The sequence below is a fragment of the Melanerpes formicivorus genome, unplaced genomic scaffold, assembly GCF_026170545.1.
Source record: "Melanerpes formicivorus ecotype bairdi unplaced genomic scaffold, bMelFor1.0.p_v2 SCAF_4, whole genome shotgun sequence".
In the NCBI taxonomy this organism is placed as follows: Eukaryota; Metazoa; Chordata; class Aves; order Piciformes; family Picidae; genus Melanerpes; species Melanerpes formicivorus.
The window spans coordinates 15,699,791-15,727,466 of NW_027142356.1; the positions used below are offsets into that span (position 1 = coordinate 15,699,791).

The 27,676-nt window shown below is 37.1% G+C and overlaps 1 protein-coding gene across 2 annotated transcripts in view; it reads left to right on the forward strand.

Annotated features, from left to right (window-relative positions):
* The window catches only part of GLRA3 (glycine receptor alpha 3), a 72,518-nt gene that overhangs the window by 34,895 nt on the left and 9,947 nt on the right, over window positions 1–27,676 (forward strand). For both annotated transcript variants that reach the window (XM_068137056.1, XM_068137055.1), the window contains exons 4-8: window positions 5,046–5,269; window positions 9,366–9,448; window positions 17,458–17,595; window positions 21,596–21,810; window positions 23,456–23,602. In XM_068137056.1, coding sequence (XP_067993157.1) covers window positions 5,046–5,269; window positions 9,366–9,448; window positions 17,458–17,595; window positions 21,596–21,810; window positions 23,456–23,602 — 807 coding nt within the window. The remainder of the gene's footprint in view (window positions 1–5,045; window positions 5,270–9,365; window positions 9,449–17,457; window positions 17,596–21,595; window positions 21,811–23,455; window positions 23,603–27,676) is intronic.

Genomic DNA, 27,676 nt, shown 5'->3' on the forward strand with positions numbered 1-27,676 from the left:
TAATGTGTTATATATTGCAGGAATAGCTTTTCAGGCACAGCAGTGAGAATGAGGAAGCAAACCTGAGAGAGCATGACAGCTTGTAATCATCAAAGCCCTGCATGGTACTACCTTTGTATTAATATAACAAAAACTCAAATGATGCTTCACTTTGAGAAATTTTCTCTGATGGTTTTCTAAAGAAGAAAAAAACACCACAATTAACTAATTCTAGCTGTGGTAACCAGGAAAGCATGTTATAAGGGGAAAACATACCCTAGAAAGTGGGGGGTGGGGGGAAGAAGTTAGTATTGTCCTTACTGCTGTTCCACTTGAACAGCCTGGTCTACTGGAAGGTGTCCCTGTCCCCCCACTAGGGGGGCTGGAAATAGATGATCTTAAAGGTAATTTCCAACTCAAACCATTCTATCCTTCTATGATTCTATAGCAATAGCAGGTTTAGTACTATACTGGATTGTGCAGCACTCATCTGATTCAGAAAACAACCATTTTCTGCTTGGTTTTTGGTCTCTTTTTCCCCCCCCCCCCCATAATATTACATAAAACATTAAAAGTAAAATTGCTCAAGGATTTTAATAACCGTCTTTAACAAGTTACATCCAGGTTAAGTAGTCAAAGTATATTGGAGATAAAATGCATAAGGTAACCATAATATTTTGTAGAGCAAACACCAAATGTTTTACATTTATGCAAGAAACAAAATGTAAACTAAATTGACAAGTGCTCTACAACATTCCTTTTCAGGTTGGTGCACAGTGGGTGTTGCCATTTCACTAACAAATGAATACCTGATAAATCAGCACCTGTTTGGGGGAGTTTTTTGGGGGAGAGAGGGGGAGTTGTTTGGTTTTGGTGGGTTTGTTGTTGTTTTTTTCTTTTGGGGGGGGGGCAAGAAGAGTGAAGAGTGATAACAGACTTGGACAGCTGTATGACCAGTAGTCTCATTCCCTGTGGGGTAATAATCAAATTCAATAAGATAAATAGCCATCTATAGTTAGAAAAATTATACTTTGTAATGTCTTGAAAAGTCATTGGTTACATTTTTAGGCCAGAATTACCTTGGGTCTTACTATTGCTGATATATATTCCCCTCCCTTGGAACATTTACTTAATTCAAAAAATCCTCCTGTAGCCTTCATGATTCTAGTAGTTCCTTCTAGTTCTGCCTTGACTTTTACTCCAGGACACCCTGCTGATTTTCATTCCTTCAACCTTTATGTGAGCAGCTGTTTCCAGTATGTGAGGTCTTCCTAGGAAGAAGGAAGGATCATATCCAGCTTTTATTAAAAAGGACAATAGTTACCAGGTTAAAAAAAAATTCTTGACAAGAGTGAATTTTTTCCCTAGTGCTTTTAAATGCACCCTTTGCGTCATTCTTTGAAAGTCCATAAGATTTCCATGTTAAAATTTTACAATGAGGTAGAACAAATAAATCAATCAAACAAATAAATTGCTTGACTATGTTTTGCAAGAGACAAGTCTAGATTTCACTTAGATATATTAATTGAAATTATAACAGTACTTAGAACTACAATAGATAGAGTTCTGGAAGGTTATTCACTTTTACATGAAAATTTGACTATTTGGTTCAAATGACAGCATTCAAAGATTATGAAGCAGGTAATATGCAATGTTAAATAAAGGGCACATTTTGGATATTTGCTTTTGTATGTCTCATGGATCCAAACAGATTCCACATACAGTACATATTAAAAACACATTGAAGAAACCAGTGAGAGTTAGGCAATTAATATCTTGAGGATTTGTACAAAAGTTTCTGTAAATTAGTCTAGCTTCTGTATGTTATGGGAATATAGCTCTATCTGTATCAGCATAATGACAAAGAAATCAACATTCTGTACATATTTTAGGTTTCACTGTGTGCTGGAAATTAGAAATCAAAATGTTGGTACTGGGGTTCACAATGGTTTTGGCACAGAGAGCAAAGACCAGTTAGCTGATCTCCCAGATTTTATATTACTGAGGCCTATGAAGTAGATGAGCAGTATCCTCACCTTAAGTTCACCCTGTGGCTAAGGGTTTTGAAGGACAGTAGTGCAATTGCAGGCCCATAAAGTGACCTCATTTTGTAGGACCAGCGTACAGCAGCTGTTCAGATATGTCAGCCTTGAGGTTATACAAGTGGCTGTGGATGTCACCACAACTTAAATGATGATTTCTTTCTCCCCTGAAGAAACCTCCCCATCACAGAGCTATTTGAGTTGGGAGTCACTCTTCCAGACAAGTAGCACATGAGAATAGTAATCCTATTGCAGGAAAACAAAGCAATTCTCACAGTTTAATTATGGTCTCTGTGTTTGCATCAGACAACCCTGCTTGCTTAAAGCAGTTAAGCCTTATGCTCACAATGTGTAATTATAAACTGAGACAATGAATACTTGTCTGTCTTACAACAGCAGTCAAATGTGTCTTTTGATAGATTAAGGACTAAGGATGCATAATGAGAACCACATTAAGTCACTTTCCAGGGAAGAAAACAATGAAAAATTGCTTCAGCTGCATCACTGAAAAATTTAACTAGCATTTCATCTTATGAGTTAGAAACAATATAAACCAATACAATTTAGGCAAACTGACATACAAAATAACTTCATATAACCTATAACATATTCCTCCATTTGTCATCCTCCATTATTTTTGTCTCATCTTTTTGCTACACATTTTTCACCGGCCTTGAGAAGCCTTTTACTCTCTAAGTATTCTTGAACTCATCATATTCTGTAGAGAAAAGTAGAATAAGTGGACATGCTTCGCATTATACAAATCAAAAGGTAAATATTACATTTGTCTGAAGTGCAGATGAAGTCCTGAGAGCGGCATCATTCACACCCAGTGCCCCAGGTTTAGAGCAATAGTTGCCTTCAGTGCAAGTATTCCACATGTTGAGGCAGGCATTAGAGCTGTCACCGCTCCCACATCCCGCTTCTTCCTGGTGTTTTGATTGTATACAGGAACTGTACTGGTACTGTGTGGCATTTGCCATATAATGCAAAGAAATTAGAGTATTTTAGGAGGGATTATGTCCTCTTGATGTTTGGAAGACACCCAAAGCTCTGTTGTGTGAACACTGAGGCACAAGCTTGTCTAAGAGTCTTGTCTTATTTTATAAAAATAAGTATGTTTCTACATCTGTAAAGTACAAATCCCTGGCTCTGGTTTCATCACACCATGGTGCTAATTATGAAAAATAACAGCAGCTTCTCGTAAAAAATTTGTATGGCTCTCGAAACTGTCACTAGCCATGATGTCCTTTTCTGAAAGGGACGTTAGCAAAACAAACTTTTTCTTTTTTATTTAGTGCAAGTGAGTAACAAATCCTGTGCTTTTGCCACCTGTCATTTAATATTATATTATTTCATTTGGCCAGAGAGCCTTTTTATGTCTGAAATAATTTGATTTTCTAGGTGTAGTTTTCCACTTACTGGCTTTGTCTGGAAAATTATAAGGTTGTATGAATATAAAATCACAACTGAGGCTTAATATGATATGCAGTATTTTCTGATTGTCAAGCAAAAAAAATGTTTGTTAAGCATGTTTATTTGGCTACCCTAATTCAAGCTGACTAATTAAATTGACCAAACCAGCATGATGCTGAAGATATAAAAAAGACCCTCTGCTTCTCATGAGTAAATGTTATATACTGATGCTCCTGTTCTTTATTATATATGTTGGCATGATTCACACAACCATATGGCTGCATGTTTCAAGCTTCGTAAGACCAAATATTGATATGATACTGATTTCTACACCAATTGGTCTCTAGCTACATATTTTAACCACTAGTAAATACCACCTAATTGTATTGCTCAGCCTTGAAAACTTCATTTCCCATTCTGACTCAAAATGTTCTCTTTTAGTAGTCAGTTTTCATTGATTTTAACAATTACATTCAAAATTGTCCTGTAAGCTCTAGCAATGAACTTACATTTCCCCTCTGCACCTAACACATCTTTGTTTCTATTTTTATCTTCTTTTATTAATGTAGTAGTGCAAATGAGGAATATCACAGAATCATAGAATCAATAAGGTTGGAAAATACCTCAAAGGACATCAAATCCAACCTGTCCCCTAAGACCCCATGACTACTAAACCATGGCACCAAGTGCCACATCCAATCCCTTTTTGAACACCCCAAGGGATGGTGACTCCACCACCTCCCTGGACAGCCCATTCCAATAGCTAACAACTCTCTCTGTGAAGAACTTCCTCCTCACCTCAAGCCCCATATTATAACTTACAAAAGTATAGTACTTACGTGTTTATGCTCAGTATCTTAATGGTCTTAGTTCTTAATGTAATGAAGTGCAAATACTCACTTATTTAAAAGTGACATTGGTAAAGTTTTAAGAAAGTGTCCAGTCATAAAACACAATGTTGTTTCTGACAGAGTATATACAACACCAAAATGACTTCTGGAAGTTTGAATCATTCTACTTGCCTTATTCATAAAAGCACCCTTGATCAAGGCAGGACTGTCTGTAGGAATTAAGGTGACTCATCTTGTACCTGAGCTAATTTTCCATAAGGACTTACATGATAGTTGCCATATTTGAACAGGGGATGAACTTGTCCTGCCCAGACATCTGTATGGCAAGTTACTGCTCACACAATTTTCAATAGGGAACTGAGGCACAAAAAAAGTTCTGAGTCTAAAATATGTAAGGATTAGAGGGAAAACTCACTGCTAGAGAGGAAAGTGGAAATGTCCCCTCCAGATGCCAGCTAACCATAAGTCTCTTTCTGCTTCTCTCATTTTCATTTCAAAACAAAGCTACTGTGAGGGTAGAATTACCTGGAATTACATGCACTATAAGTGGAGGTTTGATTTCTATGAGACTGCCCTAAAATGCATCTCTCTTCTTATCCATTGTATTCCTGATAACACAAATAGGTATCATGCTGGCATTCAGCTAAGTAATTCTTTTGTCATCCACAGATGGACAGGGGATTATGTGGTTAAGAAATGAAATAAAAGCTAAATCCCTGTGTTTGATAAAGCTTTGTTTGTTTTCTCTTTCATTCAGGATTACCGAGTGAACATCTTTCTCCGTCAGAATTGGAACGATCCGCGCCTCGCATACAGTGAATATCCAGATGACTCTTTAGACTTAGATCCATCCATGCTGGATTCAATTTGGAAGCCTGATTTGTTTTTTGCCAATGAAAAAGGTGCCAACTTTCATGAAGTTACAACAGATAATAAGCTGCTACGAATTTTCAAAAATGGAAATGTACTTTATTCCATCAGGTGAGTCTCTAAGCAGATTTTGATTTTCTTTTTTCAGATAGAGGCTCAAAAATATACCTAAGAATTACTGAGATATCTTCAGTTGCTGGGCATTTGGAACTATCACAAAAGTAGTGATTTTTGAATAAGCATTTACTCTTCACTGTTAATACTAGAATAAAAAAGGATCCTTCACTAGGCATGTTCCTAGTAAAAACAGTAAGAAAAGTATCTTTCCTATTTTAAAACTGTGGTGGGTTGAAATTACCCCCCCAGCTAATTTAGAGAACTACCGTCCCCCCAAAATACAATTGCCAGACAAGCTCAGTGGGATGGAAGCAAATGCAGCTATTATTTACAAGCAAGCTGCAATCTAGAAACATGAAATGCAATGAATATGTACAAAATGTACAATGTTTACATGTATTCACAATTTATAGACAACACAAGAACCCCCCTGGACAAAGCCGGGGGGTTACCAGTAGCTTCACCCTCTCTGCCCTCTTCCCCTCTGTACAAGGGAAAAGAGAAAAGCATTGAGTGGCTTGTTAGTACTTAGCCACAACAGGAATGCAGCCAAGGTCACCTACAGCTAAGCAAAAGCTACCAGCTCATATCCCCTAAAGTAAGGAAGCTGAAGAGACAAAGTTAGCTTACACAACTAACTTTATGTTAGTTATCAGACCGATGGGATTATTTAGACCTTATCATTATTTTCTCTTCACATCCAATGGTAATTTATTTACATTCTACCACTTTCTACTCAAAATCTGTGGAAAATTTACTAGGCATCAGCCTAAATCTGCCACAAAACCACAGATACTAACTCTAGAGGAGCTAGGATAATTGCACAGAGCAAATAATCCTCAAGTATTATAAACTGAGTTGGCCTGTGTACAAGTTTCACATGCTGTGGCCTCTAGTGCTATTTCTTTTTCATCTATTTGGGTACTGCAGTCAGACTTCAACATGGAAAAATGACTTGTTTGAGGAAGCACAACATGTAAACAATGACAGTATCACAGTATCACTAAGGTTGGAAGACACCTCAAAGATCATCGAGTCTAACCTGTCACCACAGACCTCATGACTAGACCATGGCACCAAGTGCCACATCCAATCCCCTCTTGAACACCTCCAGGAACGGTGACTCCACCACCTCCCTGGGCAGCCCATTCCAATGATGAATGACTCGCTCAGTGAAGAACTTTCTCCTCACCTCGAGCCTAAACTTCCCCTGGCACAACTTGAGACTGTGTCCCCTTGTTCTGGTGCTGGTTGCCTGGGAGAAGAGACCAACCCCTTCCTGGCTGCAACTACCTTTCAGGTAGTTGTAGAGGGCAATGAGGTCAGCCCTGAGCCTCCTCTTCTCCAGGCTAAACAATCCCAGCTCCCTCAGCCTCTCCTCACAGGGCTTGTGCTCAAGGCCTCTCACTAGACTCATTGCCCATCTCTGGACATGTTCAAGTGTCTCAATGTCCTTCTTAAACTGAGGGGCCCAGAACTGGACACAGTATTCATGGTGCAGCCTAACCAGTGTGGAGTACAGGGGCACAATGACTTCCCTGCTCCTGCTGGCCACACCATTCCTAATACACGCCAGGATGCCGTTGGCCTTCTTGGCCACCTGGGCACACTGCTGGCTCATGTTTAGGCAGCTGTCAATCAGCAATAGTCAATAGTTCACTTAGAGCTGGAAATGGAGAGAAAAGTGGAAACTAAACTCTTGAAAATTGTTTTAAAAGCTGTAAGCAGCAATCATAAGTATTGAGAAAACCTGGTTATCCTACTTCTTTTCTCCCCATTTTCCTTTTATTAATACAGACATTAATATCTTCAACAACTTCACCTAATTGGAAACACATTGGATGTAAGTATATTAATGTCTTATTAGACATTATATAACTTTGGTATTAATATAGTGACCTTGTATAAAATGTTACATTTTCCAATACAAATACACCTCTTGTCCACTTAAGTGTTTTGCCTTGCATGCTTTCATGACACTTCATTAACAGGTAACTGGACTTTTTGAACAGGAATCTATAAACAGTGTGTATACTAAGAGAAAACATTTGTGACTTACATGGTTGTATCAGTGGCATGGGAGTTTCCTTCCTCCCTCCTTCCAGTAGAGCCTCTTGTCAAGCTTATATAGAGAAGCAGTTGGGTTAAAATTCCTGCAAGCATTTCAGATCCAGAAGTTGGTCTGCCAGCTGAGGAACAAAATCATTCTTCAGCATCACATGTATTCTGTCACTAGAAACAGATGGAAAGCAAGTAAAAAGGATTCCTTCTCCAGTCCCAAGTAGAAAGCAGAGCTAAATCAATTATCTCCACACGGAGTCATCCTGAGAGCCGTTGGCAGTCACTCCACTCTAATCAAATAACTATTCCTCCTTGTCTTACTCCCTCAAGATATGTACACCAGAGACACCATCACATAGCTGAAACAATTTTGGATTGTAAATTCAGTAGAATTCATACCAAAGTCATGGTCACATCAAATTAGGGTGGAAGGGATGGGGGGCGGGGAGGTGGAATATTATTACATTAAACTATAAAAATCACATAATTACTGTGATGAAAGCAGATGCCAGATTGCTTCTGTGTTTCTTATGGAGGCAGAAAGTAGGTTGCTATGATTTAATTAAGAACTATTACAATTTCTGAAACAGACTTAAAATCCCATAATTAGCATCTGGTTGAGTTATGTGGATTTGAGTCAGTTAAGCTTTTGATGAGGGGAGACATGCTGCTTCTGTGCTGATAGTAAAAAGTAAAACAAACAAACAAACAAAAAAGACTCAATAGATTTTCTTTTTCCTTTCATTCTTTAATATTTCCTCCTCCCCTACTTGCATTGGAACAATTCAGACAAGAAAGTAATGAGTAAGATTCAGCTCCCAGTGTAATGAGTATGTAACATGAAATAATAAAATAGCTTCTGAAGAACAAAGTAAAGTCCAGGTGTATCCTCTCTGAAATGACCTGCCATGTTACTAGCCTGCTAGTTAGATTTTTGCGTTTGGGACCATTTTTAAGAGCAGGGGAATAGGTGTGAGTGCCTCCTTTGGACACTTCCTCTGCAGCTATCACTGTCAAGCTAAACAGAAGTTACAATAACCAAGAATCAAGAAGCTTTGGAGAATGGAATATAAAAAAATACATTGATACTTTCTGCCTACTGTCCACTTCCCTTTAGTTCTGATGCCAAACTCAGGGGAATATGTTTAAAAGAGGTGGAGGGGGGGACTAGACCACAGCCATTCTAGAAAAGGCCTTATATGGAAGGAATTGCACTTAATCCCCTCAGCTCTTTGGACAAATTCTGTCAGCTGAACTGCTAAATGAATGTGGGGCAAAGTTTCATGGAAGTTATTTGCCAGCAAGAAGAAAGGTGCAGTCATGATCCTGAATGATGACCCAGATATGCCCAGGGAGGTTAAAAAATGTGCTTTTACCTCTTATATACTTCTTTCTCGTTCCACTGAAAAGTAGCACTCTAAAGATAAATTATTGTATTGATATAATGTGTGAAACAAAGAAACAACCTTTTGCCTATAGGTTGCAAAGTATTTCAAAGAAGTTATCAGGACTATCGTGAAATAGCTCCAGTTCAAAATTGCAGACACATTTCAATCTACCATCAATATCAGAAAATGTTATCCTAAACCTTTGTGTTGGCAATTTAAGCACCTTATTTTAGCCCAATACCACATAAATCACTTTCCCACTAAGATTTACAGCTGACATCTGTTACAAAATTCTTGCAAATCTGGGTAAATTTTATGTCAAGGATATGATATTTTGTAATAGTACAATAATTCAGCTCTAGCTCAAGAAATATGCCTTTAGAGTTCCTCATAAAGTTAGGTAACACTGCTGAGGAATGGATTTTTCTGAAAGTCTGTAATTTTTTTTCCCCCTCCATTGTCAAGTTAGGCTCATGGGGTGAAGTGGGTTCAGCTAATATGCATCCCTTCTGAGAACTTTCTAATGAAAAAAAAAAGTATTTTCTTCTATGTCTAATGGCATCCAGTGTTTTCATGCATTCTTCCTGTGCAGTTCTATGACATTTGTGGTCTATTTTTAATATTTTTTTGTGTTCTTTCAGATTGACTTTAATACTGTCCTGTCCGATGGATCTCAAAAATTTTCCAATGGATGTGCAAACATGTATAATGCAGCTGGAAAGCTGTAAGTTTGCGTAATGTATTAGCCTACAAATACTTCTGTAGGGATTACAACAGCTAAGCAGGAGGTAAAAAGACCACTTGTAGTAGTACAAGAATTCTCTATTTTGCCAAAAGCATCTGTGAAACAAACATGATTTTCAAAGGAAGAGATTGTTTCATCCTTACTTGTATTTAAAACCAACAGTTTGGTGTAACTCTAAAGCAACTACTAAACTCAAGTACCCAATGACACCTCATCTGTATGCAAAAATTATACATATAGGGATTCAACATTAAATCTTCCCTATGTTCACATATACAGGGGGACAGTAATGTGGGAGAGAATAAAGAAAACATGAGAATAACTTAAAGAAGTGATTTATGCGATTTATGTGAATATCCTGAAATCAGTAACAACTCAGCGTTCTTAAAAGCTGGAAAGAAGGTAATATATACCAAGTCCCTGCTCTTCAGATTCCTGCCCTAGCTATTCAGCATGCCTTACATGTTACAGCTACCTATCTGTAGCTATCACCTAATCATCCTAGAAGGGATTAGGGAAAAGGTTTACCAGAAGGGAGAATTGTAGAAAATCGCAAACCGCATATGTGTGAATGTATATACTGATACACATAGGTTATGTCACAGCACTCACCTTCTCAACTGTGGCAGTGCCTTGGCTCAGTGGAACACTCCTCAGAAAATCTTGGGATGGGCTGTAGAACCTTCCATAATGAGAAGGAAGAAATCCATAGATGATGTCATGTAGCTAAGGATAAAATGTGAATATGAACTGATCTGTAACACCAGAAAAAAATTCTAGTGTCTTCCCAAGACTCTGGGCCTAAAGGAATTAGTAGTAGCATAGATAGCTTGACACAAAGCAAAACATGGAAAGAATAAAGGACCCAATAGCTTTCTAGGGCAGAAAAGATCAGACAATTTGACCAAATCTGGTGTTACACTAGAATGCAAATCACAGCATCTCTCCTCAAAGCTTGCTTTGCATTATATACTAATATTCTGATGGGAATAGAAGGTAAAATGAGTTTAAACAAGACAGGCCTTGCAGAATTATGTTTCAGTTAATAGCAATACTTTTTATATGAAATAAAATCAGCATTCATTAACCCATCATATATTGTACTTATGTCCCTTGATACCTCAAGTAGAACATAAAAGAGGATGGAAAGCATGTGGCACTATCCTGTTTCAAGGCACACACACAGATGGGCAACACTAAAGATTCTGTCTGATACTGTCATCAGAGATAACACAGGATGTGTGAGGAGAAAGTCACAGAGATGCATTAAATTCTTGTAATATGAAGTGTTTGGGAATTGCTTTTACCCTTAAAATGAAGGGGCTTCAGAACACATTCCTAGCAGAAAAATCCTCCTAATGTTGTGAAGAACAAAATACAATTAAGTGGATTTTGAAATGCTCTAGCAATCTGACATTTGTGAACATTAGTGTAGGAGAAAACCAGATAAATAGCAAGTATCCTTTTTCATATCAGATCTAGACATGAAGTTTCAGAATCATTCAGTAAAATATTTCAAAATATATTTTTTTGCATATAGAAAGAACTCAAAATATATATCAGAAGCACAATATATATAATTTGATTAAAAGTAGTTCTTTGTTTCTTTTTTTACTGGAACAAAGCAGCATCTAATAGAAGGGGAAGATAATTAACCCACAGTATGTCAGAACTGTTGGTTGTATGAATAATGGTATGCTTTGACAAAGAATTTACAGGAGGAGTATAAACACCAGGTCTATCCTTCATTACAAAGAGCCAGTAATATTATAAAGCAGCCTTTCAATATGCAGGCAATGGTTGAACCTGACAGCAGAAACTTTCTTGACTAAAATTGAGATGCTTATTTGCTGCAAATGTCAAGAAATTTAGGGCAATATGATATATTCAGCATTTAAACAAAACTCCAGTCAACCCAAGCAGATAATTCTAATAATAACCTGTGTCACCTCCATAATTTATGTGACTAAATAAAACATTGATAAGGCAGTTGTATTAGGGGACATAGAGATGGCATGTATATTCATCATATATAATTATGCTTCAAAGTACCATAGTGCTTGACCAAACAATCAAAAGCTATAATTTCTTTTAAAAAAAAAAAAAGTGTTTAAAAATTATTACATTTGTTATTTATTAAATTATTACTTTATTTTTGTTATGAAACTATTACTTTAGTGAATTCATAAAGCTCAGCTGTATTTTGCCTCTTTCAGCCCTTGTGAGAACAGGTCCTACAGCAGCTGAGCATTCTTGAACAAATGGGCATCTGTTTTGCTTTATAGAAACCTTGTAGAAACTCACAATTCCCACAAATTTCACCACATGGAACCAATACTTGTTAACTCAATAGCATTGTTCTACTGTATTTTCCAGTAGAATGCTTCACTTAAGTTTTGTTGGGTTTTTTTTATCATTCAGTTCAATGGAAATAAATTCCCTGCTGCACACTCACGTAGAGTGAGGCAGTGTTCACAGAAGACCTGAACAAAATGCGAATGAGTTTTTCAAAGCCTGATAGTTACAGAGAAAGATCAAATTTGATTTCACAAAGGAAGTTACAAGTAATAAAGCTTTACCCATATTGCTTTGTCTAATTCTATTTTATCTGTAACTCCAGACACTGTAAAATAGAAATTATGAACAAAAGAGCTGTCCTGAGACAGGAACTCTTGCATCGTATAGGGGCTCTGGCTATACCCACATATCTGATAGTGGAAAAACCAGTTAGGTTTGCAAGACAGCAGTCCCTTGAAATGACTGTGGGATAGATCTGAAGAAGATAGGCACAATGACATAACTTCCAAGTGCCTAGACTTTTAAGAGTTCACCTTCTCAAAAGCTGTTTCTTTATGTAGGAAGGGAAATAGACACTTTGGATGAGTTACCAGTAATAACTACATGCCCTACAGGAGAGTAACTAGCTCATAAAAAGTTTTCTGTGAGTCTGATCTCTGATCAGTTTCTAAAACTTGGAAAAGGATGAGCAGAAACATTCAAATTTCAGAGTCTCTGGCTAAGAACAGCCATCCAATTCTCTTTAAAATTATAGAGGAGAAAAGGAGGATGGGTGCATTTAGCATTTTCCCAGGCTTCTTATCAAATATCCAGAGGTGAGAACTGACATAACCCTGAGAACCTGAATCCGTCCAAGCATCTCTAATTCTAGGCCACAGTATCATACTTGTCTGTGGCTGTCTGGCTTAACATTTTCTGTTGCATAGTAAGACAATTTGAATAGAAGGATCAAAGCACTGTCTGAGGAAGCTGAAGTTGTGGGGTTTCAAAACACAGTCTTTTCATGTCCTAAGGAAATGATCTGATCATCAGGTTGTGCTGTAAAAAACAAAGTGGTTGCAGGAGGAAAACAGCAGCAGCCAGGCTTCCATATATTTCTTTTTAAAGTGATGATCACTGCTCCTTTTTCCACTAAGTGTCAAGTTGGGTAGGACGTTGTACAATTATGAATTTACAGCTTCTTTACATTATATCTGATCTTGCAAGCCTTGCTCCTGCAAGTGTCACTGAATAAACTAGACTTTTTCTACCAAATCACAAAATCACAGAATTAAGCAGGTTGGAAAAGACTTTAGAGATCATCATGTCCAACTTATCACCCAACACCATCTAATCAACTAAACCATGGCACTAAGTGCCCCATCCAGTCTCTTCTTAAATACTTCCAATGCTGGTGACTCCACCACCTTCCTGGGCAGCCCATTCCAATGGCAGATCACTCTTTCTGTGAAGACGTTCTTCCTAACATACAGCCCAATCTTCCCCTGGCACAGCTTGAGACTGTCCTTTTCTGTCACAGGTTGCCTGAGAGAAAAGACCAACCCCCACCTAGCTACAACCTCCTTTCAGGTAGTTGGAGAGAGCAATGTCTCCCCTGAGCCTCCTCTTCTCCAGGCAGCCTCCTCTTCTCCAGGCAGCCTCCTCTTCTTGCTCTTTCTCTCTAACTTATCTTACCACCAAGTTGCTATGATGCTGTTAAGTGAATAATACAACTTATTTACTCACAGTCTTTAAATTGGAGATTGTGCAAATGGAAAGATTGGTAAGCAGGCTACAGCAATACCAGCTAGTGCATTACAGAAAATTTTGTTCACATTGTTCTTTTCCCACAACAGCACAAGGACACCATAAGAAAAGTAATAGAACTGGAGTATATTTGTTATCTGCCAGGGAGTGCCAGGTGTCTACCTGAATGACAGTAATTATGGACAGACAAGATCAATGCTTGCCTGTGTCTGAACACATGAAAACCATACATATTCTCCCCTTTCTGTTTCAGTAGCACAAAAATTGTCACAATTGTGGTTTTAGGCTATGTCTTTATAATTCTGGTCAAACCGGAACGACAACTCATTCTGCATATGGGTGACTCAGCTCACTGTGCATATCTGAAGTGAGACTTGACACAGCTCCAGAGATCTATGTATTTGTAGTTCTCAGCTCTTGACCAATGCAGGAGGTAAGGGCAGTAGTAAGTGTGCAACCACTGTTGAATGCGCAGGAACTGCTGTAAAGTGACAGCTGAAAATCTGTCAGTAAGAAATCTGAGATGTGGTAGAAGTCTGGGCCCAAAATATTATTCTTCTCTAAAATTCAGGCTAAGAAATAAATCTGTAAATCCCAAGGCAGAGATTCCATCAGATGGCTTAAAGTGTAGTACAGGAGGTAGACCCTGCACAAAACAGGCCAGAAATACATAGAATAAAATCCTTCTTTCTTGGAGCTGCAGCATAAATTTAGCCTTGAAATGCATCACAGCTATTTCTGAATCTAATATATTTAGTGTGTCATGTATATTAGCAGAATTTATTCTAACCTCAAGCCAAAACCAGATTCATTAGCTCTATTGTGTCTTTCTCCTGCTATGTTGCTTGGAATTTCAGGCACAACTAAAAACTCTGCCAGGTTATTAGGAACAGTAACATGAAGGCAGCCTATCCTGGAGGCTCACTGTAGGGATACCTAACAGAAGAGTACTAAAATGGCCCTAGTCATCATGACTGTAGCCCTTCCCTCATCTGGATACATTCTGAAATGCTTGATTTGCTGAATAAATCCAAGGTTTCTCTCGGACCTGTACCTGACTAAAGTATTGGGAATGGACTTTAGAAAAATCAGTGGGGTTAAAAGAACTATAAAATAAATTCTGTAGTGAAACCAAACTCTCTTGTACAAAAATGCTAAATATTCAGATCAGTTGCTTCATGCCTTTCATGTGTTTATTGAACAAGAGGAAAGAAATTAGGTTTTAAGATGCCTGTAGGTATTGTAAAATGACACAAAGAAAGCATGATCTTCCTGAATAAAACAAAATGATGAGCAAGTTTTCACAATATATTGGTATTAGGCTGAGTCACAAGTTTACTTAAAAAATATATTTTTCATGGCTTGGAATGATACTCTAAGGCCAGTTAAAAGAACCTAGCACATAGGAGTATGTCAGAAGTAAAAATGGAGGCATCTTGGAATTACCAAGACAATTGTGGTGCAAACTCCCAAAAATGAGTTGTCTCTTTAAAATTACTTGTTTGCTGGGAGGCTACAGTGCCACACATACACTCAGCTCTTAAGTTGTCCTGAGAAATACTCACTCTAACAACCTTTTCCTCCTGGGATGGTAGCCTTGTTTGCTTTTGCATTACAGACGTGCAAGATCTCAGACTCTAGGTTAAGAGAAACTATTAATGTAACCTAACCAGTCCTGTAACTTCTGAAACACTGTTGTTCAACATACGATGTTTTTTCTGTCCTTTCTTTGCAGTTCTATGATGACACCATTTATATTTGTATTATTAGTAATATGTCTGTAGATTTAGGTAAGAGCAAACTCCTGGACAGTAGCCAGACAATAAATACATTGCAAAATTCACCCAGAGCAGCTGGGTCCATCCCCTAATAATTTGGCACCTCTAGTTCCTTTCTCAACTTTCATCCATTTACACTCTTCAAACACAAAACGTGGTGCACTGCATTTCAGTCACAGAAGTCCTTACTACCTGGTTTAGTTTAGGTGGACCTGGTCATGCCTACTAGATGCCATTGCTTTCGACTACAAGGGTCACTGCTCTTCTGTCCAGTGACTGTTTGTCCTATTCAACAGTAAAATGTAGTCAGTGAGATTTTCCTCCATGAGCACCATATTTCATAATCACTGGTAATAAAATTGCCTGGTAGCAGTTTATAATAAAAATAAAAACTCCTTTCTAGAGAGAGGCTGAATATCATGTTGGGTTGCAGCAAATGGAAATAAGAAAGATGTGTATGTTCTGTTCAAAAAGCAGCAGGAGGAGAGATAATGCACTAAGATGAGCAGTACGAATTTACAAAGAATAGGAATAATCATGTAGCAACACTTTATCCTGAAAGACAGGTGTGCTCAGAAATAAATTGACAATTGTTTCTTCCAGACACAGACTGGGACTACCTTCAGGCATGCACACCACATTTCCTATGAAAAGCAGAATACGATAGCAAGGCACAGAGAGAAGACATCTTGCACTCAAGTCTTCCAAGAATTCCGAATTCAAGAGCTAAGCACATAACAACTACTACAGAATAAGCTCCATACATATATAAGTGACATAACTTTAAAAATTTAGTATGTGTACTTGATATAGCATTCTTCTGATTTGTCTTTAGGTCATCTCTTTCTATGCTTTTGGAGTTGAGTAGAAGGCCACTGAAGTTATTTCCCTAGGCAAAAGACAGTGCCCTTTTGATGGACAAGTTAAAGACATAGGAAATACAATTAGGTGTTGTCTTTGCTAATTTTACAAATTAAATAAAATTATAAATAAACTACAAAGCTCATTACTACAGTAACATTTGGCATGGCCTCCTGTAGTATAGAAAGTGAAAGGAGGAGAATCTAGAAAAATATATAATGAGGGAGATAAGGTCTCTGTAGGTGTGAATCTGAACTTGAAAAGCTGCAAGAGACACAATTCCTCATTCTGTGACATTGTCATGAGTTCGTTCTTCATTTTCCCTCAAATTCAAGGTCCTAGATTATGTCAACTCTCTTGCCATCTAGTTTCTATGGATTCATATTTATGGACCTAATGGCACAACAAAAATACAGTTATCTGTCCCTTAGAATAACTAGTGAAACATCACGTTCTTTGTAACTACCACACATTTAACTTCTTACAAAATGGAGAACATATTTAGCAATACAACACAGTGCAAGTTTCTACTGGTAACCAAATATCTGTTCAGAATAAAGTCTTCATATTTCAAGCCCACAGTTTGCTGAGAAGGTGATCCAATCATATAACTATTCTTTACTTCTTTCTTTGCACAGTGATAACCACATAATGCAATACAGCTTTTTGGATGTCTTATCACGCAGGCTGTTTAGAAAATATGCACCATGTATCTCTAATCTTTACCAGAAGACCAATATCAGCAAGAAGCACTTAGACTGCTTCTTAAAGTTATTTTATAGAATGATGATTGATAATTGTTACTGAAAGGTTAAAAGGCATTTCCAGTTATCAGTAGGTATACTCAACAGGTCATTAGCATTGAGCTAAAACAGAAAAGAAATACTGAAGAAGCAAAATACCTTTCAATCACCTGTATGATTTAGATGTAAAAATTACTTCCTTACCCTTCTGGTTAAATGTACTATATATGGCTTAAGCACTTTTGTCATTCAAACTGTTACAACAATAGAAGCTCTCTAGTTTGAGATTTCAGTCTAAAATCTCATGTTGTCCAAATACCTTCACGGACTGGGAAGGGTAAGATTTTCCCAAGCACACAGGAGAATTTGGTGTTTAGCTCATTTTGACGTTTTTGTAATTCCATCAACAGACACTTTATGATTAACAGGTGCAATCAGACTTCCTGTTTTATCTCTTCTTTATGACATTTACTTAAGTCATCACTATTTAGTATGCCCTTGCTTTTCAAAGTCTGGAACTGCCTTAGCTTATTTCTGGGTTTTTGTTGGTTTTGTTTTTTAGTTGGATACACGATGAATGATCTAATTTTTGAATGGCAAGAGAAGGGAGCAGTTCAAGTAGCAGAAGGTCTCACTCTGCCACAGTTTCTGTTGAAAGAAGAAAAGGATTTATGTTACTGCACCAAGCATTACAATACAGGTAGGAAAGCATATTAGCAGTTAAACCTGTTATTTTGGAGAGTTTGGTGTTGGTTTGGTTTTTTTCCTAAATATAATTACTGAACTCAAAATTCTTAAAATGTACAGGTACACTGTACAGGATAGCACAGACTGAAATAACTGACAGTGAAAGCTGGTCAAAGCTACTTCAAGAAACTTCAGAAAATAGTTAAATAATTTAAAAGAAATTTGGTCAGGGGTTATTTTTACAATGAGTTCCATAGCCACAACTAGACTGTGGGATCTGAAACACTGTTAAAATCCAAAGGACCATCAGCTGTGCACTAAGCATGGCCTGACTTAGTCAGGAAACAGTGACACAGGGTTGCCAAGCCAGTTGCCCTCGTTCTTATGGCAACAAGGCAATGCAAACAAGCTGAAAGCATTCTTAGTGTATACTGGCCTTTGAGTTGAAGCCTGAGGTTTGGGGGTTATTTTTAAAGCTTTTTAAAAATTATTTTTTATTGTAAAAAGTTATATTAATAATTGGATAATCACAAGTATAATAATCCTCAATAAAGTCTAAGAATGCATAGCTTGCATCTTCTTAGAGGGAAAAGCCCTAGAATTCTTTCATTGTAATCCATAGCTCTTAATTTCTTCTCTCCAATATGATACTTAAGAGATTAAGCATATCTTGAAATAAGTTTAGTAGACATTTATTTGAATTCTGCAAAAATGGCAAAAGGGATGAAGGGATTCACAAGGAGTGTCCTGTGGCAATCAAAATAAAGGAAGAATGCTTTTCAACATGAGTTTTATCAAAGGGCTTCCATGGAACCCTAAGGGAATGAAATATTGTCTAATAATTCCCATTTAGAGTGGGAAAATATTCATAGAGATATTTTTAAGCATTCCCCAAAAGAAGTTGGAAATATATAATGTGCACTTTTGCTGTACAAATCCTTAAAAACTTTCAAAAACTGGAGATACGTATCCTACAGCAGGGTAAATTTTCTTTCATTCAAAAATCCCTTTGTAAATGATAATAATAAAATTAATATTTTTAACCATAATCTCTATGACAAATAAGACAATTTTATTTTTGTTATTTTCCTCCATCTCCTCTGTTTTTTTTTTTAGGACTTTCATGCTTTTGTGCCATTTTAGCATATGCCTGTAACTGTACTGCTGTAACCTGTAAAGTGAGATTAACAAACAAGAATTTGTCATAGATAATACCCTCGTTTTTGCAAAGTTCAGCCGGACAATATAATTTATCAAAAAAATCTCTATGCAAGGAGTCAAAACATTATTGTGATACTTAATCTGATGTTGAACACAAGCCTGTTTTAAAATGTCAGAAATTCCAGTGATTTCCAAACATTGCATCCAAAGCTGAACTGCACATACTTGTTTGAGAACTTCCATTAAATCAGTATTTTTGAGCCACTCCTTTTCTTCGTAGCCTACATTTCAAGCCTGCTTAAGTTGCTGTTAATAGTGAAGCATGCTAGACCTAGGTGCAACACACTACGTTGCATAGGGTCAACTTAAGTCTACTGTCTTTTCCACTGTGCCCATAAACTGAGCTGAGAAGTAGAAGCAACAGAGGTCACTAAATGTATGGAAGATCTCATGACTCTCAAAACATGCCTGCAAGACAAGTGTGCTTATCCCCCAAGTGACCGTCCCCCTTTAAGAGGTGGGGAGACCTATCTATGAAAATGGATTTCACAAAACTGCAAAATTAATACCAGCATAGAATAGAATAGAATAGAATAGAATAGAATAAACCAGGTTGGAAGAGACCTTCAAGATCATCGCATCCAACCTATCATCCAACACCACCTAATCAACTAACCCATGCAACCAAGCACCCTGTCAACTCTCCTCCTGAACACCTCTAGTGACGGCGACTCCACCACCTCCCCGGGCAGCCCATTCCAATGGGCAATCACTCTCTCTGTGTAAAACTTCCTCCTGACCTCCAGCCTGAACTTCCCCTGGCACAGCCTGAGACTGTTTCCTCTTCAATAGGCAAAGTTATACTCAGCCCAGCAAATGCACAATGGCCATAATAAACAGGAAAGCAGCCCTTAATAGCAGGAGAAGAAAGAAGAGCAGGGTCAGAAGAACCTCAAGTAGCAAGCACACACCACACACACCCTGCCTCAGCAGCCTTCCAACTTTATAATAAGCATGATATTTATGGTATAGGATACACCTGTGAGCCAGCTACCTGAGATGCCCTGGCTGACTCAAAACTTCCAATGACCTGCACCATGTGGATGGCCTATTGTTGTCTTTAAAAAAAAACACAAACCAGGATAATGATCTAGACACTGACTTCTATGAAAAGCCACTTATATATTCTGGGGGAAAGAAAAATCATATAGACTGACTGGAATATACATTTGTCCACTATCATTTTGGTTTCAGCATGAACATTGCATGGAAATCATACCAACCTTGCAGATCTCACATTGTAACCAAAGAATAACTGTTATGAGAGGAAAATGTGCAAATACGTACCAGTACATTCACTTCACATGCATAGGTAGAGCATTCAGCAAAGCAACACTTTCATTCTGTATCACAGTGGACTCCCTGGTTGGGCTAAATTTATAAACACAAGGAATGTTACATTTGTTTCAGGAAGCTCTCAACAGTTGTTGTTTCTTTTGTATTACAAAAGCCTGTCTATTGCATTGTGCATTGTATGCATTAGCTTTAGTCTGTGTTAATTTGTTACTCAGCTTCAGCAAAATTGCACCATGAAGTTTCACATACTCCTTCTAGCCACTTTCTGTGAATCCACAGTGCATATCAAAATGAACAAGAGCTTACTTTTTATGTACTGGGAAGTATTATTAGAGCAATGCTCTTAGCTGCTTGTCTGTCTCCTTCCCCAACTGAGACAACTTCATGGGCATGTCTCTTTTGATCCATTCAACCATCTACTGAAACAGATTCAACTGCAGCTAACTGGCTTTTAATTCAAAATAGAAGAGAAAGGGAGTCAACAGCTGTATGCTGGCTTCAGCTGGGAAGCAACTGCACAACCTCTGCTGAATACTTTCTAGCTGAAGCTCACATTTGCTAGTGGAAAAGTCAGAGTTTTTCCATTCTGCTTTGTTTAGCTAGGTTTATGCAGGTGGTTCTGATCTCAGCCAGGAAGGTCAAAAATTAACACCAACCTTCTCACACTCAGACCAGTAACTGCTACAACTGCACTGCCAAGAATGACTTCCAGCTAGTGCTTTTCTCACCTGCTGTCTGATGGGATCAGTTCAAGATCTGAGATGTGATCTACAGTTTACAGGGTCAAAAAAAAAGATAAAAAAATCTGGGTCAGAGAGAAAAAGATGAGGTTTTGGCATTTCTGTGAGCAAACAATATCAGTGGAAGTTCCTTGATGTTCTGTATCTGGAAATATTAGGTGATTTAATTAGCTTCCTAAAGTTGCTTGGTCTGAAGTCCTCTCCTTGTATTTGAATCTTGGTCATTATATTTTTGAATGGGCACAAAAGGAGATGTTTAGGGAATCTTCTGTTGATAACTTACTGCCCACACTGATCACACTACATTTTTCCCAAATTAATTGGATTTTTAAAAGAATAAATGTAAGCTTAAAATTGGATCAAAAGATAAAAGAGATTTTATACAATGAATAAGCAAGCCTTTTGTGTGCATACAGCAATTCCAAACAGTAAGTGGAAGAACAAGTGTGATCACACAGAGAAAATTTCCATAATGAGTTGTGTTTTGGTCATTATAAAGAAGGAAGATTTTCAGAGGTTATCAAATTCCTAACTTAACAGGTTTTCTGTCCCCTTTCTTTCCAGTAGATAATGCTGTTGTAATGGTGACTTTGCATATTAAAAATCACTGAAGAGAAATGAAAACATTCATTTTTCATTAGAGAACAAATATGTTTGACAGAGTATGAATTATTTAGAGTGTGCACTGTTTGCTGACAATGAAGACCATTCTATTTCTATATAATATTTTTAATATTTCTCCTTTGTTATAAAAAGGAAAGTTTACATGTATTGAAGTCCGATTCCACCTTGAGAGGCAGATGGGTTACTATCTCATCCAGATGTACATACCAAGTCTCTTGATTGTCATTCTCTCCTGGGTTTCATTTTGGATCAATATGGATGCAGCTCCAGCCAGGGTGGCTTTAGGCATAACAACTGTACTGACCATGACAACACAGAGTTCAGGTTCAAGAGCATCTCTTCCAAAGGTAGGCAGAATTTCCTTTGTTTTTACCATATTAGTACAAAGTCATAATAATATATGACAAATAGACTCCTTCAGCCAACCTTATGTGTTTTAAATATTAGCATTTAATCATCTTCAAAAAAAGGTAAATAACTTTGAAATATATGGAGGTTTTTTGAGTCACTAATCAAATATATTCTATTTCTCCCATCTAAATTATTTAAACCACCACATATAAATTCCATAAACCTCAGCAAGTAATGAAAGCAATGTTATTCAGTACTACATAAATGCTGCTTAGAGACTGACTGCCTCAACCTCTTTGCAGACCGCAGTCTCTGAAGACATGCTAGCAGAAATTACTGAATTTCTAAAGATCATAGCTTCCAGCTTGTTCTCAATGATACTGCTTTCTCATAACCTGCCTTCCTGTTTTCTGACTTGTCATTGCTCTAAAGATTTTTTTTTTCATTTTAAGAGTTATTCTTTGACCATCTTCATGTGCCATTGTAGCTAATAGAGATAAAATGTACAAAATAACCAACCAAAGTCCGCATCTGCATTAGTTTTAACATGGTATTTCTAGGTTGGCTAATTAACATTTTTCCTAAGCGAAATAGATATCCCTAACAGAGGTGAGTGTCCTTTGTGCCTCAAATATATGGAATCTGTGCCAGGGGAGGTTTAGGCTGGGTATTAGGAAATACTTCTTCACTGACAGGGTTATCAAACATTGAGATGGTTTTCCCAGGGCAATGGTGCAGTCACCATCCCTGGGGGTGTTCAAGCAGCGTGTGGACCTGGCACTTTGGGGCATAGTTTAGTGTTGACCCTTCAGAGCTGGGTTGAAACTTGGACTGAATGATCTTTGAGGTCTCCTTCAACGAGATATATTCTGTGATTCTGTAAATGCATCTGAATGTAGCATAAACAAATAAGAAAACAGAATGCTGTAAAACCTCAGAAAAGCAAGTTTGTAAGAGGTTACCAGAAAGAGCTAACAATGTTTTGAAGCTAGCTGTGTTGGCCTGTATGAATTACCTCTTGTAAATCTGCACACAGAGAGGGAACAGACTATACTTTCCTGGTTCAGATTACATTCTTGGCAATAAAGGATTGCAGTCAGTTCATCTATTTTGTAAATTATTTTCAATACTTCCACTGTGTCAAAATCACAGCACTAATTTTAACCTATATCTTTGATTTGTTATGCCTATATTAGCAGAGAATGAGCATATCAGTGTTCTCCACCTCCTTTCTTCTATCTAGTTTCTATTCCAGGAACTTTCAATCAGATCTGTTATAATACAGGAATTTCCAGCAGTCCCACTATAAAACATTCTCTGGGTCATTCTCTGGGTATCATTCACAGATCTCAGGAAGAGGTTGTGTTTCTTGTGGATTCTTTGGTTGGTGATAAAATACACAGTACACTATGAGGAAATGTGACATAAACAGTATACATATTTTATGAAAGACTACTTTGTAATAAATAATATTCAAGACAGATTGAATTGTTGTCCCTCTTATTAGTTAGCTTTCATGTTATGTTTTGTTTGATTGAAGTAGTGTTTGGATATGGAGATATTAATGCACTTGGCATGAAATATTGAACTTCACATCTGTGGTTTTAACATATTCTGTCTTCTGCTCTATTCTCTCCATAGGTGTCATATGTGAAAGCAATTGACATCTGGATGGCTGTATGCCTTCTCTTTGTGTTTTCTGCACTTTTGGAGTATGCAGCTGTAAACTTTGTGTCAAGGCAGCATAAAGAACTTCTGCGATTCCGCCGCAAAAGGAAGAAGAACAAGGTAAAAATAGCATATTCACAACTTTGAAAGAGAGACAGAGATAGACTTATGCCAAGATACAGGGTTAATTTGGTAAGCATACTGCAGCTAAAAAGGGTGATATCACTAAAATGGCAGCACAGAATGAAATTTGCTACAGGCAGAGGGTCATAGGAACTACGCACTGCATAAATTCAACTTGGATTCTCGAAAGAGGGTTTAAGAGGGATTTAAATGAGGCGTGGGCCATGTGGGAGCCATCTGCACAAGCACAAACTTCACTGTTAGAAAAGTTATACTTCAGTGGATGAATATTACTGGTATTTGCAGCAGTTTGTATGACACTGAAATTCAATGAATAATGTTTCCTAATTTCATTCTAACATTCAGTTCAAAGCCCTAGCTGTATTTCACATAAATGTGGTTTTTTTAATACACAGCATACTTATTCAATTAATATTATTGGTGGAAGAACAAATATTTTACTTTAAAAGGCTTAGAAGTCTTTTTTTTCTTCTCTGTCATGTTAGCTTAGTGTAAATTGTTCATAAAAGTAGTAAGACACTTTAATACAGCAATAGTTATTAATATGTATTGTGTAGCTAAAGCTGTCTAATCTCTAGTAAAATAAGTCACTACCAATGTGCAGTCAAGCAGCTAAGACTACAGGTTTGATTCCTGAAGTATGCATATAGCCGTTCTCCAAAAGCTGCTTTAAGGTTTGGAATAAGAATGGCACAGACATTAAAGGCATAGGGGGCAGTTGGTCCACCCCAGTGCATCACGTATCACACACAAATTACTGTAGTAAATGGTGTGACTATACTCCTAGCCCATTACTTTCTCACTATGTATTGTAGTGTCTTCTGGATCTGAGGCAAATTTACGATATTCAACTTTAGTGATATCTTTATAATTCCTCAAGTACATGGCAGCTATTTTAACCACAAGGTTAAAAATTGTCAGGTAACATTACCTTCCTCCCTCAAGATCAACCCAAATCTCTCTCCAGCTCCCTCTTAAAAGACTTCAAGCTCACCAACAACATTCTTTCAGTAGTCACAATCAGTCAAATTTCAGTTTAGAGGTATGTGAGGAATGAAACACAATATACAAAACAATTCTAAGAGTGGACCACTTAACAAAAAAAGCATGCACATGCATAGTGTCACAGACTTAAGTGTTTGTTGGTTTTTTTTTTTTTTGGATGAGTGCTTGTCATTGTGGTATTTCTGAACTCAAAAGTCCTTATTCTAATTTTACACTTCATTAAAGAGTCTTCTCTCTTCAGGTAAGTTGCCTGCTAGGTTATTATAAAATTAGAGGATTAGATTTGGAGACTGCAGAGTCTAATGTAAATTATCATGTACTACCCTTTTTTCTGAGGATAAAAGACATTAATTTCAATTAATTTCTTCACAACATAACCAGGTGAGGCCATATGGTTTGCCTTTTCGCCCTGTATCCATATGTTTCATCATGAGACAGGTTTCTTAGCCTAAATTTGTCAAAAAACCAACACCTTTGTTTTCATGCAAGGTAATGATTTTAAGAAACAGACATTTTTCTGAAAAAATTAACTAAGCATTTCTTGACTGACTCCAATTCCATGTAGACTTAGGGAATACCCCTTCTTAAGCTCTAAAGACAGCTCAGCTAATTGCTTCTCTCTTCTCAATGTTTTATTAAACCACTCCTTGCCCAACAAATATAAATGAACTTGAAACATTGCAGCCTGGAGATTTTATCTCTTCCAAAAAAATTGGATTGCTCCTAAACCCTTGGGTACACAAATAATAAGAAATTATGTCTTATGGATTATGGAAAGCAGTTAATAACTAGCCTTTCTTATCACAAATGTTATTATTTGTTCACCAACATTTTTAACGTGTAATGTAGGCCCATAGGATTGTAAGTCAAGATAACTTGTGTTTACTTCCTCTTTTGTATTTCTCAAAGTCAGTTACTGTAGTTCATAATAATAGGACAAAGAGCCACAGGCTCTCAGGAATTAGATTGTATTGACTTTATAAAACTACCATATATAAACAAATGTTAATTTGACCAAAAGATGCATAAAAGAGATAGGTTAAAAGGCTGTGTATAAAATAAACTTCAGGGGCTCACTTGAGCATTAAATGCTGTCCTAGTCAGTATTTATGTCCAAATAGATTACAGGAATAGAGCAGTTAAGATAACATATTAGGTTTTTTTTTCATCCTATATGATTACCATCTTGGGATATTTTACCAGGATCAGATTTTTCTACCAGATTAATTCCAACTGATTAATACAGGGTTTTTTTTGGCACTGGCATTTTATCTGCAAGGGCATGGAAAAAATCCTAGTGATTCAGAAGTCCAACAATAGATGGCTCTGGAAATGTTTCATTTCAGGTGTATGTTGGCAGAGGAGAACATGTATGACTAACATCTAATAGCAATGTCACCTGAAGAATTTTTGAAGTCTATTTTCTTTGCAATTAAAGAATAGTTGCAAGAAACATTTACTTTCATCAAGAACCCATAACAACGGCCAGACTATTGAATTTCAATGCTGGAATGCCCTTGAAAGGTCAGTTAATCCATTTTCCTGACCTAAATCAGCTACACCTAATTCATCTCAGTTCTAAAGCTCCCCTGCAATCTATACCAATGGTTTAGAAAATTGGATTTGTATTCATGTCTTTTTTGGCCTCTCATGGCTTGTTTAGAAGGGACACAGAACAGACTACTTCACTCCTATATGGAGCCATTTGCACATTTCCATTGAGTCTTTTTTTCCTTAAGTATTCTCAGTCAATACAGTCTATTTTTGCTCATTCTCATTTTCCATCTCTGGAAATTCTCCTAATATCATATAACTCCTAAAAAACTCTTTGCAGCATGAAGCCTAACCAGTAACATTGGAGAGCAGCCAAAGGACCACATAATTCAAATTATACACTTGTTTATCCAAACCAGTTTGCTGTTTGCCTTTTTAATGACAGCACGGTATTGACCCATATCAATACTGTAACCTTTCCTAACTCCCAGGTCCTTTTTCCAGAACTACTGCAGAGCCATCGTATGTTTCTGAAGTTGATTGCTCCTGGCTAAATGTAGTTTTTTCCCAGGTTAAAGTTCTTTGTAAATTTAATCAAAACTATGGATTATTCCTTTTCAATGCTGACTAACTGCATAGGGGAACTGAAATCTCTCTCCTAAGAATCGTAAGAAGTCAGATAAAACCCCTGCAGTTAAGAAACATAGCAAACAAAATAAGAGCTACTGAGTTTTATGGAAAATCATGCAGTTATACAAAATGTTATGTACAGAGCTATATCAAGACATATTGTCATTAAAGTTCATCTATCCTTGCCATTTTCCATATGCTTTTTCCACTTAAGTCACTGCCTCTTTTTAACACCATCTAGTACATTTGCAGCCTTCCTTCCCAGACAAGAGTAATAGCATCATCAAGGGCAATTCTTAGATATAACTGCACCCTCTGGCTACCTTTTTTCCCATGGTTATAAGCATGGTTCCAAATAACAGAAAGGCAAATTTCTTTCCAGAGGGCTGATCCAATTGGCACAGAATTAACAAAAATTGTGAAGTTTCTGGGATTGTACTATAAATAAATTTATAAATTATCACTGTTGTTGCAACATAAAATACAGCTTGCTGTTCCCCAATTGGCATTGCAGCAGATATAGGAGATATTTCAAAGAGGGTCTAATTTATTTATGGTTACACAAATGGTACAATGAATTCTGATAACAAGGGAACTTTGGTTCCAAATCTGAGACTTCAATTGCTAGGCAATATATGATCCATAGTCTTTTTGTCTCTGTCGGTGAAAAAAATCCGACACAACTATTTCACAAATAACTTCATAATGTGATGGAAGCATTTCTTCAGCAGGAATGAATATTAATTATTCATTTGCATCGACATTCCTCTTGGGCTTGAAAGACAAAAGGGAAAAAAATGGCAGAATTAGAAGGCACATGGGGATATTGAACCATACCTACGATCACTGCTTTCTCTTAGTTGCGTGGAAAAACATTAATTGTGTACATATACTGCATAGCAATTGTATTTAAATAGATAT